The 14,943-nt window shown below is 39.0% G+C and overlaps 1 protein-coding gene across 12 annotated transcripts in view; it reads right to left on the bottom strand.

Annotated features, from left to right (window-relative positions):
• Nucleotides 1-279: 279 nt before the first annotated feature.
• The window catches only part of MECOM (MDS1 and EVI1 complex locus), a 459,726-nt gene continuing 445,062 nt past the window's right edge, over nucleotides 280-14,943 (bottom strand). For all 12 annotated transcript variants that reach the window (XM_084639165.1, XM_084639161.1, XM_084639166.1 and 9 more), the window contains 6 exons: nucleotides 13,679-13,756; nucleotides 9,416-9,585; nucleotides 7,168-7,312; nucleotides 3,567-3,803; nucleotides 2,829-3,015; nucleotides 280-1,880 (listed from right to left, as the gene is read on the bottom strand). In XM_084639165.1, coding sequence (XP_084495291.1) covers nucleotides 1,746-1,880; nucleotides 2,829-3,015; nucleotides 3,567-3,803; nucleotides 7,168-7,312; nucleotides 9,416-9,585; nucleotides 13,679-13,756 — 952 coding nt within the window. In that variant the 3' untranslated portion in view covers nucleotides 280-1,745. The remainder of the gene's footprint in view (nucleotides 1,881-2,828; nucleotides 3,016-3,566; nucleotides 3,804-7,167; nucleotides 7,313-9,415; nucleotides 9,586-13,678; nucleotides 13,757-14,943) is intronic.

Below are 14,943 nucleotides of genomic sequence, written 5' to 3'. Positions count from 1 at the left end.
TGGCCTTGAGCCTGATCCAGATGTGACTGCATTAAGTAAAGCATTTAAATCTGCATTCTGGCCACTAACGACCCTCTTATTATTTGTCTTAATTATCTGTAAAGTACATTAAGATAATTGAAAGATACTATAGCAATTCCAGAGTCTATTGTTGTTATTATTATCCATGACCACTTGAGATACAGATCCGTCCTAACCCTTAAGTTACCAAGTGATAAATGAAATGGAATGACTCCACAAAAACAAAAGGAGAGTGAAAAAGATGCCTTCGGTTTTATAGTCCTTTATTTTTTAGTTGATCCTCCCATAATAATGTTCTGAAATGCATAACAGTTACATTGTACAAAGCATTTAAAGAAAGTACCTCAACTTGCCGATTATTTCAAAATGAGATTATAAACAAAAGGAAATAAATCTGGTCCCTCACTAAAAGGCAAAAAAACAAAACAAAAATAACTGAATACAGTCCGTTATTTATTTATTTTTTTAACGTAAGTTTGGAACACTTCATCTTACAAATAGGATTAACATGAACATAACATCACACAAGCTCGCAGACAACCAGCATAAAATATTGGGTACAGTTTTAATCAGAAGAATCATGCTTTCATGAAGAAATTATAACTGTTTATACAATTGAATCAATTTACTGTATTTAAAAAAAACTAATTCGCATCTATTAGTTATTTAGTTTCATTAAAAAGAAAAAAAATAGGAATGTCAGAAAATTTCGAACACTGTTTTGCACTCCAATATACACAGATCAGTTCACCTCACTTGTTTTGAAGTACATGGGTGCCTACATCATAAAGTAGTGGGGGATTGGAGCAGTGCTGTTTAACATAGGAACAGTGCTATTTTAATCAACAAACAATTGTTTGCCAACAAATAAATACATGGTACACACACCACAAAAAAAGAAATTAGAGGAAACAAAACAACACAGCGACATGATTGTCTAAATTTAAAATGTCATTACAATGATTTGGCAAACATTGAACTAGTGGTACTGTTGATGAAATGGTCCTTTGACAGAAGTAGCTGAATGACTTAAACGTCTTTGAGTGGTGAACATTCATAGTTTACAATATACACAAGCCTCTTATGTATTGTCTCTCAAAGTTTTTTTTTTTTGTCTTTTCTTCCTTCTTTCTTTTTTTTTTTCACAACGCAGGTAAGAAGAAAAAATTACGGAGAGGATGAAATATTCCCTGTTATTGGTTTCTAATATTAATGATGGATAGTGTGCATATGATAGAACTACTTTCTTTCTTTGAAGGGTTAAAATGCATAAAGCTTTAATGAAGAGGATTTGTACATAAAAGCAACTGTTCCCAATCCTGTGTCAAACTATCTTATACAAAAAGAAAAACAATTCAGTTTCTATTTTAAAGGAGTGCCCATGTGTATCAATGCAGTCTTAACTCATCTGCCCCCACCCTCTCATGCCGGGTGAATTGGAAGACATTTTTCCCGGCCATGGTTTACATAATCCACTGAAACTTTTTTTAAGTCACATTGATCCTCCAGAAGTCAGCAGCTGCCTTGGCTGTGCAAAACAAAATATTGAGAATAAATAGTTTCTTTCTTTTTAAAATTATTCAGTTTAAGGTCATCAGACTTTAGATGAGTGACCCTGCAGATTTATAAGGCATTCTGCTCAGCAGTCTTTTAAATAGTCATATACGAAAGAGCCATGCTACTGGTTTGGACTTGGTCCCAATTCTTGGTAAGGTTTCACAATGTCATACATGACTAATGGACTGGATGGCACTGGATTCTGCAGCAGCTCTTGCCATACTATGCCACATGTTGGGAGAATTGTGGGATGCAGAATGGAGGGAGTCCTTGTCAGAGAGAGAGAGCATCATAGCATATGCCTGAATGAGGAAACAAGAGAAAGAGAAAGTGGTAAACACTGCAGAATGCACTGCTTTGACATTAAACCATGTCACCTATATGGAAGCAGCCAAAATTTGATCCCTAGAGAGTATTTTGTATTCAGTGGAGGTCTAAATTTGGATTTATGTATACAACATCTGTTAGGTAAAGCTCTGCCAACCTTTCCTTTGACATTTTTTGACCCACTAATAGTAATAATTCTTTACCTTCATCACCCAAGGCTGACAAAGAACTTTAAAAACATTCAGTAGTAATTTCCTGGGTGGTTTCAAGACAAGAACACAACGAAACCCCTTTGTAATTGCTTCCAAATAACATTCGAAACTGGGATTGAAATATCAGCCTAGCTAAACGCTGCTGAACAGAGAAATGCCATGGACATAGTGAGCAACACCACTAGGAGGCGACAGTACCTCTGGCAACAGACCCATCCCTAGGGAAAGTTCACTAATTCTCTTGAATGGTGCAGTCACACTAACTTGTGAAAATACTTCTGGCCAAGTCCTCTCAGTTGTATTGGAGCACACCCACTGACTACAAGTGATGACTCCAGCAGGCTTGCACTGGTGTATCTGAGAGCAGAATCCCACTAATCACAGTGATGTAATCTCTGCATATGTATACAGGAATACATTATACAGCAACATACTGTTTTTTAAAAATATTCCATATACCTACATATCATGGGCCAGATCCTTAGGTTGATTACACCACCCAAGAATATGCCCCCCTCTTTAAAACAATCTGATATCCCATTTGCTCTGATAGTAACCACAGAATGGGGAGAGCACATTTTCAGGGCTTACTGTGGATCAGGAGCACAAACCTTTCTGTTGTGATTAAGATGACTCTAGTTTACCACACACCAGCAGGTCCATCTTTTGGATACTCAGTGACAATGAGCTTAAGATGAATTAAGAATTTACCTGGGTCTTGGATTTCCTGTACAATGGTTGCTTTAGATCCTCTGGCAGGTGTGAAGTATTGAAAGCTGCCAGTTCAGCTTCAGTGTATTGATTTTCTTCCATCTTCCTCATTTTGAGGCTATCTGTGAAGTGCCTTATGTGATCCAAAGCAGAGAGTCCAGTCTTGGTATACTCATCCTCTTTATACCTACAAAAATGTGATGGAGGTTGTGGGTTTTTGAATGTAATTAAAATCTTTTGCATGCCTCCAAAAAAGGTCTTCTTATAAGGACTCACCAATATAAGGCTACTGCATACCAATTCTCATCTATTTAAGTCTGCTCTAAACTGCCTCACTTTTAACTTCACCAAAAATCATAAGCAGCTACAGTATGGTCCAGCAGGTAAGGATAACGGCATGGGACCATTGCACAAGTCACAGGCAGCTAGTAGGTGCCAGACAGCATATGCTACATGTTTATATATGTATCTACTCTGGCCTGACAATCGCTCATAGCTCCCTGTGCCAATAATTTCTACTCTTAAAAGGAACTGATTGCCCAAAGGGGCTGAGGATAGGGCTGGTGTCAGCCAAATACAGGTGCACACTGACATTGCTATTGGGGTTAGCTCATTAGGGCTGTTTCCTAGCATGCTTGCCAGAATTTGGTCCTTGGAATGCTTGCACTCTTTTCTTTTCTTTTTTTCTTTTTTACCTTTATTTGACTGTACCATTTAAAATACTAGGAAGAAACCAACCTGCCAGGGGAAGTCTTGCAGTTCATTTCCAAAGTACTTGTTTCTTCGTAGTCATCCTCAGGGCTCCCTTCATGTAGGTTACTTGTAACCGGTTCCTTGACTGGCTTCCCTGCAATTTCACTTTCTTCGTCTTCCTCATCCATCACTGCTTCATCTTCTGCCTCTTCATCATCCAGCAAGTCTGAGTTCTGACTTGCCACCAATGCTTTCTCATCCTTAAAGTGGCTGCCATTCATTCTAAAAGAAAATAAAAATCAATCAATCGATGTATAATCAGGCTTATGAAATCATACCAAGTAGAGCTGAAAAAGACCTCTCCTGCTGCCAATGCAAAATGGTCCCTTCCAGCATGCTTTGTAGTGTTTTGTACTCTTTAGCTTTGAATATCAAGGAATTATTGTTGTGAATTCTGTTTAAAAAACAATGAAATATTATGGCCCAAACTGCATGGAATTCCACTCTTAGTTTTGGGAGCCCATCCCACTCCATTGTATACATAACCGTCAGGAGGTGTTTTCTGATGTTCTTTTTAATTTTTCCTGTCCTTCATTTAATCATAGTACTCCTACTTATACCAACTAGCCTTGGCAAAATAACCTAATGCATTTTAATGGGAGCTATAGAGGCTGAGAATCTGAATTTTTTAAAAATGGCCTCCAATAGTATGCTCACAATTTTGCAAAATCAAATGCAGGTGCAATATTTTCTACAATAAATTGTGCTCACAACTCCACTCATTAAGAAGCCCACTTATGTCACTGCACCCACAGATTATGCCTGGCATCTGACTGGGTGCAACTGCAGGTACAAATAATTGTGCCTGCAGTTTTGCACCCACACTGAAGTCCAGGTGCAAAATTACACCCACAATGATGGGAGGCTGGATTGAAAGGTGGCCAAAAATAAGGGCCGATGTCAATAACGAAAAGGTCCCTTAATTCTCAATATCTAATGCAATGTTTTAAGTGAGAAGTGAAACCAACACTCTTATTTAAATAATAATTATAGCAATACACATTTTGAAAATTCAGACATATCATTAAACTGTCTTGTGCTTTCAGAGCAGGTTCGCTCTTTAGGGCCTGTTACAGCATATTCTACAACGGGTGCTAAGTTCATGCTGACCTATAGACTTGTACTCTGTAGCATTTTTGATTAAGGGGTTTTATCCTGTAGGTTGCTGAATAACTTTGGAGATGCTCAACTTTTATTGACTTAAATGGGAGTTAAAGGTGCTCAGCTCTGCCACAAAAATGTATACATTGATACATGCTGAGCCATCTATGCAGCTGGTGTAAACTGGCATAGCTCCATTGACGTCAGTGGAGCTATGTCAACCTATACTAACCTGTGTAGCTGGCCCAGTGTTTTTATGTAAGAAATAACACTGCACTGGTTGGCTCATTTATTGTTTTAATTGCATACGTGGCCCTTTGCCTTCCAGGAGTACAGCTATAAAAATGGAAACTTTGTTGTCTGTACAGAGTTAGCTTGAGAATATATGTGACTTAAACCATGCTGCATGATACAGAATATACTGAGAATTTTAACACAGGAAGATGCCTCATGAAAACACATTAGATATTGATGTTTGGTTTATTGTTAATAACATCTTTACTTTCTTAACCAAAAACTTTAGCACACCAGAAGCGGCCATGCCTGCTGGCTGCATTCCTCTAGGGTCATTGTGCTCCTGTATACGTGCAATGAGATTTCATCTATTTGCTGTCGCTTAGTTTTTCCAGGAAATCATCATATGGCTAACTCCTTCAAAACCGCACTGGGAATGATTCAGTAATTGTCCATGTCATGAATCACTGTCCCCACATAGTGGCCTTTATGACATATAAAAAAGTTGTTCCAGTTGTGCCCGCCAATGGGCCAACATCCCCCACATCTCATCATCTACATGACAATAACCATTATCAACCGATATCACTCAGATCTGACACCCTATTAAAAAAATCAGGAAGTGATCTATTTGCAACACAATGACAGAATCCCTGAGTTTGCACTGAGTCAAGATAGTTGAACTGCAAAGGAAACAGAGGATAATTATTCAAATAGAGTCAAAGAACAGATATCTGTAACATCTTTTATCTAAGTATGATGATGACATGTTTTGGACAGACATAAGAAATTATTAATCATGGCTCCAGCTGACAACTTGCTAGTTATGCTAAATCAAGAAATGTTAGAAATGAAAGGGAAATGGACTAAAACCAAAGTAACGAAAGCCATATGATTAAGAAAACAGATTCACTAATTTTGCTTTCAAGTGCAGTAATTTGCCAAGGATAAAACATCCATCAAAAATAGACTGAAGCCCTGAATTTAGAAAGGAAAAACTGTATGACCCATCAACCTTTTCTCTTTACTGCCTTCCTGTTGAGACATGTTGAGACCAGATGTGCAAAAAACAAACAAACAAACAAAAACCCCAACAACCCTCATTGCCGGTCAAGATGGAATGAAATTTGAATATGCATGTAATAATTTAATCAGTTGCCTTCATGAATATTTGTCTTACATCTACTACTGTTGATTCCAACACAAAGACAAACTGGAAATTGAAAAGGGGGATGAACGTATTCACTATCAGCAAACAATTTCTGATATTGATAATCTGATGCAAATTAACTGAAAGAGGCAGACAAAGTTGGAGCCTTTATACTACTTCATAGAGTATATGGTTCATACACATGCTCAATATGGTAGCCTTTAAAATTAGAAGCAGACAAGCTCTCTCATGACCTTTATGCTTAGCCATATTTTTATAGTAGCTGAACATTCTTAGAAGTTGTTATCTGTTCCTGATTTATAGTTCCTTATAGTTAAGGAAAAATTAGATTTACATATGCACTTAAATCATATCCTGACAGAACGAGAGTCTCATATGGCTAGAGTAGTGTGAATTACTTATTACTAGTAGTTGTACTAGTGACTTCATGGTAGTGAGCACTTTACCTGGTAGTAAGTGTATGCAGGACTGGCCCCTTAGTAATGGCCTTGCATTTGTACTGAGGAATTAAATTTAACTTCTTCCACTTTGTTAATTGCCCATTTACCTTTAGATTACAATGTTCTTTCTAATCCTCTCCGCACATGGCTGACAATGCTGTAGGGTCTGTGATTTTCAGTGAATTCAAAATGGAGGCAATTTATAGTATGTTGAAGTGGACAGGAGAATTGGTGTATGGTAGCTTTAAATTGGGAAGCCCTCATAAAAATAGACAGCTACCCATTAAAAAGATGTTTCCTGATGCCTAGTATTGGCTGTACTCAGGGATTTTGCTGCCTATCACGAGATGATGTGCTCTGCCCTGTATGTATACAACTAAAGTTGTGACATGCTCATTTGAACATACGCCTTTGTTTCCAGGCTTTTGTTTATTCATCTAGGTTGGTGTCAGCACAATTGTTTTGCTAAACTGATTATATGACAATTGTGACAGCAAGGATGCTAAAATCACTTCTGGTTCAACTCAGCCAACTTCCTTTTTACAGTACCCATAATACTCAAAATAGCAGTCATGGGAAAATTAATTGGGAAAGAAACATAGTCATCTTCAGGAGCTGTCTTACTACAGTGACATCTTACCTTTCTTCCGAATTTCTTGGGGATTGGTTATTGTGGTTGCTGTTTCCGATGAAATTCCGAATTTCTGTGAAATAAGAATCCTCTTTGTCATCCAGAATTGCCCCCGTGCTTTCAAGTTCTGAGTGAGGTGAAGATGTTGCAGTACCTTCAAGAAGGTAAAATTGGGGAGAGGATTGGTCATTTGCATTTTTCATCCATTTAATCCTTTACAAACTAATTTAAAAATAAAATTTTCATGTGCATCATTTTAGGACAGCTGCCAATATGAAACCCCTAAGACAGTTTTCAAAATAGTCTGTGTGTGTGTATGTATTTCACATTTTGGCTGACCACTTTCAAACATTATTTAAACTTCATAACACCCAGTGAGGGAGGGAAGTATTATTAACTCCATTTTACAGATGGGTCAGCTGAGACACAGAGAAATTAAGGGCTAAATCTTGTTTGCATTGAAGTCTATGGCAAAGCTCCGAGGGATCCAAGATTGTGTCTTAAGTCAGTGGTTCTCAAACTAGGGCTGCCGCTTGTTCAGGGAAAGCCCCTGGCGGGCAGGCTGGTTTCTTTACCTGCCATGTCCACAGGTTCAGCTGATTGCGGCTCCCACTGGCCGCAGTTCACCGCTCCAGGCCAATGGGGGCTGCGGGAAGCAGCGTGGGCCGAGGGATGTGCTGGCCGCCCTTCCTGCAGCCCCCGTTGGCCTGGAGCAGCGAACCGTGGCCAGTGGGAGCCACGATCGGCAGAACCTGCGGTCGCGGCACATAAACAAACCGGCCCGGCCCACCAGGGGCTTTCCCTGAACAAGCGCAGCCCTAGTTTGAGAACCACTGTCTTAAGTGGCGTGCCCAGTATCACACAGTGAATCAGTGACAGACAGACAAGTTCTGTGCTGTAATCATTAGAAAAAACAAGGCTGGTTCCCACCTTCTCAGAGACACACCTTATTACAAACAGGGGTGATTTGCTTGTTTAAGCCTGCCAGTCTACCTGACTGCACAAGTGAGGCAGATACAAAGCCTTTAAATAAATATTGGTGATAGGCTGTTACTCAGAACTGGTGGGCTTTAGCCCTGTCCCTTCCAGCCACTGTTTTTAGTTGAGTCCATTGCATATGTTTCCAAAAGGGCTGGAGGCTGAGATCTAAGAAAGGAGTCTAGTAATTTACTCATTATCAGACTCATATGAGAGGAGCAGCAGGGCCAAATTCTCTGCCTGGGGAATAGTTAGACATTGGATTTCAATGTAATTCATGGATAGTGGACATTTGGTAGAACTTTAAGTCTAAAGGGCTGATGTAGAAGGCAGCTACAAAGACAGCTTGCATACTGGGTGTTATTTCTCTGGTTTACATTCGTAGCAGTTGCCTTTACCAAAAATTTCAGTGTCTTTCTTTCCTGTCGCCCTGTAGCATCAGTAACGTCAGTAAATAAACCTGCGTGTTAGACCCGGAGTTTCAAATGGAACATAATCTTACCTCCTGGTTCTGGAGTATAGTTTTGAAAATGCACATCACTGATATAGTTACTGAGGTCTATAATTGGATAACACCCAGGAATATCAATGAGAGGCATCTATATGCATCAAGGAAAAGACAATCCCTGCATTTGATACATGTGTTTGATTATTTCTAGTTAGGTAGATAATGAATTAAAGAGAATGCAGATAGGCATTTTAAAAAAGTCTACAGATTTCTCAACCAAGCGTTATGCACTGTCTCACTATCCCCTTCCTCCCCCCACCCCAGTGCTACTTTCATGGCCCGTGAAATCCTCAGATGTGGCTCTCTTGATTTTGTGGGGGACCTGGTCCAATTTGTGGCAGTGGGGACAGCAGGAGAGAGGCTCCACTGGTGAGAGCTGCTGGTGGTCTGAAAATTTTAGGGGATGGTAAGAATAACCTTGAAGGCACTCCCCAGAATTCTAAGGCAAGGCCTTCTGCTGACAGCAGTGTGATCATGGAGGTTGCATGAAAAATCATTTTGCAGGCCAAAAATACTATGGCTGGCTTGAGTATCTAAGTATGAAATTGCATTAAATTATAAAAAGAAAAAAGATCTATGCCTCTTGAAAATCACTGGGATTGGTGCTCCTAAATCATTTAGGTACTTTTGAAAATCACACTCCCAACACCCAGAACCTGAGAACAAATGGTGCATATTTCACAAAGCCAGTGTTGAAAATGACCAGGAAGTACTTGTATATTAACACTGGATAGCTCTCTGGTGCAGTGAAAGGGGAAAATGATTACATACCAGACATGTTCCCATTCTCATGCTTTTTTAAATGTCTGTCTAGATTGGTTTGTTGACCAAAACACCTGTCACATAAGTGACATTTGAATGGCTTCTCCTTATTGTGGATGTTACGGACGTGCCTCTGCAGGTTAGACGATATGCTAAAAGATCTGTCACAGTATTTGCATCTAAAAAGAAACAAGAGGAAAAGAAATTGTTTATTAGTAACTGGAATAATAATCAGAATAAAGGGTAAAGAGCATTTCACAAAATGATTGTTCAAAACACACTTCAGACCCTAAATTCTCCCCTTTTTTCTTCTTTTCTGGATTTGCTGATAACTATTGACTCAATCCCACTCCAATTGCAGTCAAAGGCAAAGCTCTCGTTGACCTAAATGGTACAGGGTGGCACCTGAGGGGCCCAATTCTCTGCTTCTTCACAGAGCTTTCAGACCGGTGGAACTCCACTGACTTGTGACCTACAGGTGCAATTCAGCAAAGTGCTGAGTAGCCTTAACATACACTGTAGCTAAAAGGAATTGCGGTTGAGCTTGCTCAGCACCTCACATTTAGGAAGAAGCATATTTCTGATTTAACTGCATCAAATTAGTTAGCATAATTGATTCCCATGTATTTAAAAGTATTGCCTGCAAAGTTGAGGAGTCTGAAAAACAGTAGAGCATAATGCTATTGTTTCATGTGCTGCCAATACAATACAATTAAACACTTCTGGAAAAAAACATGAAACAAATTCCTTTTAATACTCAAATAAGGTAAAACAGGCCACTTTGTCTTTGCAAAATTATCCTGTGTGATTACATCTTTTTTTGAGGAATTAGTTTGCTCAGTTGCTAATCCCAAAGGAAATTCAGTTAGCTTCCAAAAACCAGCAATAAACAATCCAGATCTTTAATACCGTGCCAATGTGGGTAGTTTAGTCTATCACTCTGGTACCAGAGGCATCAATTTTCCTACTCTGTAGTGATTTGGAGTCCCTAAAGCCTTTACTGCATTGCTCTTTAAACCATTACTAAGACATACTCTAACTGTTCCAAATTCTCTTTCTGGCAACTAGCCAATAGTCTTCATCACCCTCGTTTTTCAATCGTCTTACTTTTCCTGTGCTTCAAAACATGTCCATTACACTCTGAACAGCATCAGTTTTTCAGTGCAGAAATTGTCCATTATGCTTCTAATTGTTTCTGGCTTTTATGTGGTGGACAAGCGTAACATGCTTCAAGATGCAGCTTCAGTCATGAATAAAATTAGATGCAAATCCCATTTCCCAAAAAGACTCCAGGAAGAAAAATTCATCACAAACAATGAGATTTTCAGCTCTTTACAGGTTCTTAAGTGCACAAATTTGTGTGTTTGTTTTATTGGAACATGACTTGGCTTCCTTCCAACTGATTTTCAATGAATATTTCATTTTCAATAAGCTAACGCTTCAATTCTCATTTCTACATATGCATAACTATCATGGATATTAATAGCAGCTACACATGCTTGTCAACAAGAGAGTAAAGCCAACTATGTTTCTGGTAATTATACATAGTTCAGAAAGAATTCAAATTAGACAGGAAGTAAATTTATACACCAACATCTTTGAAACTGTTTTTTGTTTTAAATCACATAATCTAAGGAGCACCTGAATTAAACATAAACACTACAAATAATACTGCTGTGTTTTTAGGCTGGGATTTACAGATGTGCCCAAGTGATTTAGGAGTATGACTTCCATTGAAAATCAATGGGACTTATGCACCTCCCTCACTTTTTGAACCACCTATCCTCAAATGTCAGTCATGTGCAGTGGGTGGAATTCTGTTACCACAGACATCAATGGGATCAGAGTTAGATTGATCTACCTGTTATTTATCTAAATAGGTACATCTACTAAGGGCCTGAACCTGAGATGCGGGGCACCTGTAACACCCGCTGAAGTCAAGGGGAACGTCAGCACCAATCCAAATCAGGTCCATCCATAATAAGATCTTTGGAATGTATTTATTATGGATGAATTCTGAAATAATCATATCATCTTACATTTAATACAGCACTTTTTATTCTGCAAGGTCCCAAAGCAATTACAAAATTTGAATGTGGGATACAGGAATCTTCTTACTCACAACTGGGATGCTTCTACCTCTGGGGTGGAACATGGAACGGTTTTGGTGTTGTCTAGACCAGGATGAAAAGTTTTGCTGTTGTCTAGACCAGGTGCTGTTTGTTTTAAAGACATGTTTTAACTAATGAGTTTTAAATCCTCTATGTAGCCAGGGTACGTTGTATTTTAATATGTGTTTGCTGGTCAAGGTGATCCCACTCTCTGTTGCAGTAGTTACCACAGGTTTCTGCGTATATGTGCAGTGGTCACTGATCATTCCTGAGACTACCTATACCTCACCATGAGCTCCCTCTTAGAATTGCCTAAAAATATGGCTCTTGTCACACTCAAGGGGTCATACAGCCCCTCTTCATGGATTCTCCAGTGCTTGTCCCTTCCCATACAGTTCTACATTATTTGGGGCCTGCTTATGCAAAGGGATGTGGAGGAGGATTTTGACCAGAGTTTGTAAAGTGCTTTGAAATAAAAAGTGCAATATATATAATTGCAGCTATAACTTCCCCCCATCCTCTATCCTCCACACATACAACCTTTAGAAGGCTATACATGGTAAATATCACATGGTTTTTCATGGGCATCCTGCAATACAACTGTAGTTAGATATAAGCTTGATTCTCAAGGAAGAACGAAAAGCTTATGGAAAGTTTATTTGGACCAACATTACAGCTGGTAAGGAGCAAAATAATGCCACTGGGGTCAAAGTGGCATTCCCTCCCTACCCTCAAGTTAGGCCAGGTGCATTAGAAGGGCCTTTGTCTTCCACTAACACAACAAGCATATAGCACATTGCTGAAGGCAGGGCACTAGGCTGGATTGATTACTGGTGTGCTCTGTAGTTACAACAGCCAGTTTCTTCTCTGGATAAGAGATCCTATAGGAGATCCTATTTCTGTGCATTAAGGCAAGTGGGAGAGTCTCTGCAGTCAGGAATAAGGTCTACCATATTGTCAAAGAATTTTCAAGAACTTCATGTCTTCAAGTCCCTACCCCACACCCTGCTTGTAACATCTACCAAAAAGGAGCTGAGCTTTGAGACTCTCATCAAGAAGTGGCGTTATAATGGAGGTAAATATCCTTCCTCAACCCTACCTTGTGAGTGAACATGCCCAAATAGAGTTGGGAGCCAAGGCAGCTTTAAGTTAGACCACTGCCTCACAGACCCTTAAAATTAGTGGAGTGTCATTGCATACATAGGAAGGAGAGGGAACATCAAATTTCCTAATTCTGCACACACCAACCAGCAAATAATACTATGAACAAAATTAAAAACATTTCCTAATAATGATACTCAAAATCCCAAAGTGTTTTACAGACTAATTTATCCTTACCACACCTCTGTGAAGGAGGCAAGTACTATTGTACCTATTTTTCAGATTGGGAAACTGAGGCACAAAGATGGTTAGGGCTGAGATTTTCAAGTCGCCTTGACACACAGTTCCCATTGAAATTAATAGGAGATGTCTAAATCTTCAAGACAGCTTTGAAAATCTCTCCCTAAGGGTATATCTACACTGTGATAAAAAGCCTGCAGCACTGAGTCTCAGAGACTGGGTCAGTTGACGTGCGGTTACAGGGCTTGAGGGTGAGAAAATTGCAGTGGAGACTGTACCACTGACTCATGGGCTCAGAGGGCCCATAGCCTGAATGCCTACGCTGCAATTCTACAGCCCAGCAGCCCAAGCCAGCTGACCTAGACTCTGCGACTCACTGCCATGGTTTTTTTATCTCAGTGTAGACATGTCCTAAGTGTCTTTCCCAAAGGAACTGAAGGCCTAATCCAAAACCTACTGAAGTCAACGGAAAGAATCCCATTGATTTCAATGAATCATAGAATCATAGAATATCAGGGTTGGAAGGGACCCTAGAAGGTCATCTAGTCCAACCCCCTGCTCGAAGCAGGACCAATTCCCAGTTAAATCAAATTTCCTAATTCTGCACACACCAACCAGCAAATAATACTATGAACAAAATTAAAAACATTTCCTAATAATGATACTCAAAATCCCAAAGTGTTTTACAGACTAATTTACAGACTAAATGAGCCCGTAACGAGTCAGTGCCAGAACTGGGGACAAAACACAATATTGAACTCCCATTTCCCTGCTGTAAACACTAGGCCATGCTCATGACCACAAACACATTTTATTATACCTGTAAGGCTGCTCTCCAGTGTGCGTCCTCAGGTGACGTGTTAAGTTAGCCGATCTTGGGAAAATCTTGCCACAGTATCTATGATTAGAAAACAGTTTCTATGACAAAGTCATCGCAGTTGACATTATTTCACTGTGAACTGCATAATGCACCAGACGCATAGCCATAATTTAATCAATCCTGTATGGTACTGGGATTTCTTAGGCATTTAAAAAATTCAACGAAGGCATCACAGAAATATAAATTACCCATGAATGAAGCCTGAATTACTGGCACTTGCTAGATTTCCTTGCACATAAGCAAGCAATTTATGCAAACAGACATTAGTTTTAATTACCTTCCAAAATTCTAATCTAATTAATTCTATATCTTTCACATTCATGTTTTAGAAGCCTGAAAATCTGTTATTCAAGGCTTAGAATTCTGATTTGAAGTAAGGAGATTCAATTCTTTCAATTTATTCTATGTGTCAGCAAATGTGACATCATTCTGTGCATTGAATAGGATCAGAGCAGACAAGATTCAAAGACCTAATCCATCAAGGTATGTTTCTATAACAACTTGTCTTGAAAGGTGACATGTTTTCAAAAAGATCAGATAAACTGATATGTCAGTGTCAAATACCCTAGCATTCTAGAGATGATATAGAGACTTAAATAAGGCAATTTTAAAAATCATTCTACCATTTCCCTAATATTTCACAGGGAACAATAAAACCTTCTCAAGGCTCCCAAGTAGCATTCCAAAAAACAGCATGATTAGAACAGTTACATTAAGGACCTTCAGCCCAACCTTGCATGGTAATAAGCACTCTCAACTCCCTCTGAAGGTAATGTGAGTTACAGGTGCCATGCATAAAGGATGCATGCAGAAGCTTTCAGGATTTGGCCCTCCATTTTTAACATACAGTTTATTATTTCATACCAAGCATGACTATACAAGCATGACCCTAATCCTGCTCACGTTGACAAAATTCTGATTGACTTCATTCATACGTGCAATGACTATGAACTTATAGTTTTTGTTCAGATTGTAAACATATGTCCTTATAATTCATATATTTTGTGAAAGATCCCTTCTGACATTAGAGGCAGATGGTCTGAGGAAAGCAGCCCTGTAGCCTGTGATCAGAAAAATTAATAGTGAAAGCACATTTATTAATATAAAGGTGATGAGGAAATTTGGGAACAAGCTTGTTTATGCAATATTTTCAGCCTCATTTATCAAACTCGAGTGATGTAGGACAAATTCCTCATATAATAACA

The sequence above is a fragment of the Lepidochelys olivacea genome, assembly GCF_965140295.1.
Source record: "Lepidochelys olivacea isolate rLepOli2 genome assembly, chromosome: 9".
NCBI lineage: Eukaryota > Metazoa > Chordata > Testudines > Cheloniidae > Lepidochelys > Lepidochelys olivacea.
Note: the sequence above shows the minus strand (reverse complement) of the source record. Positions and strands in the feature narration are given on the sequence as shown.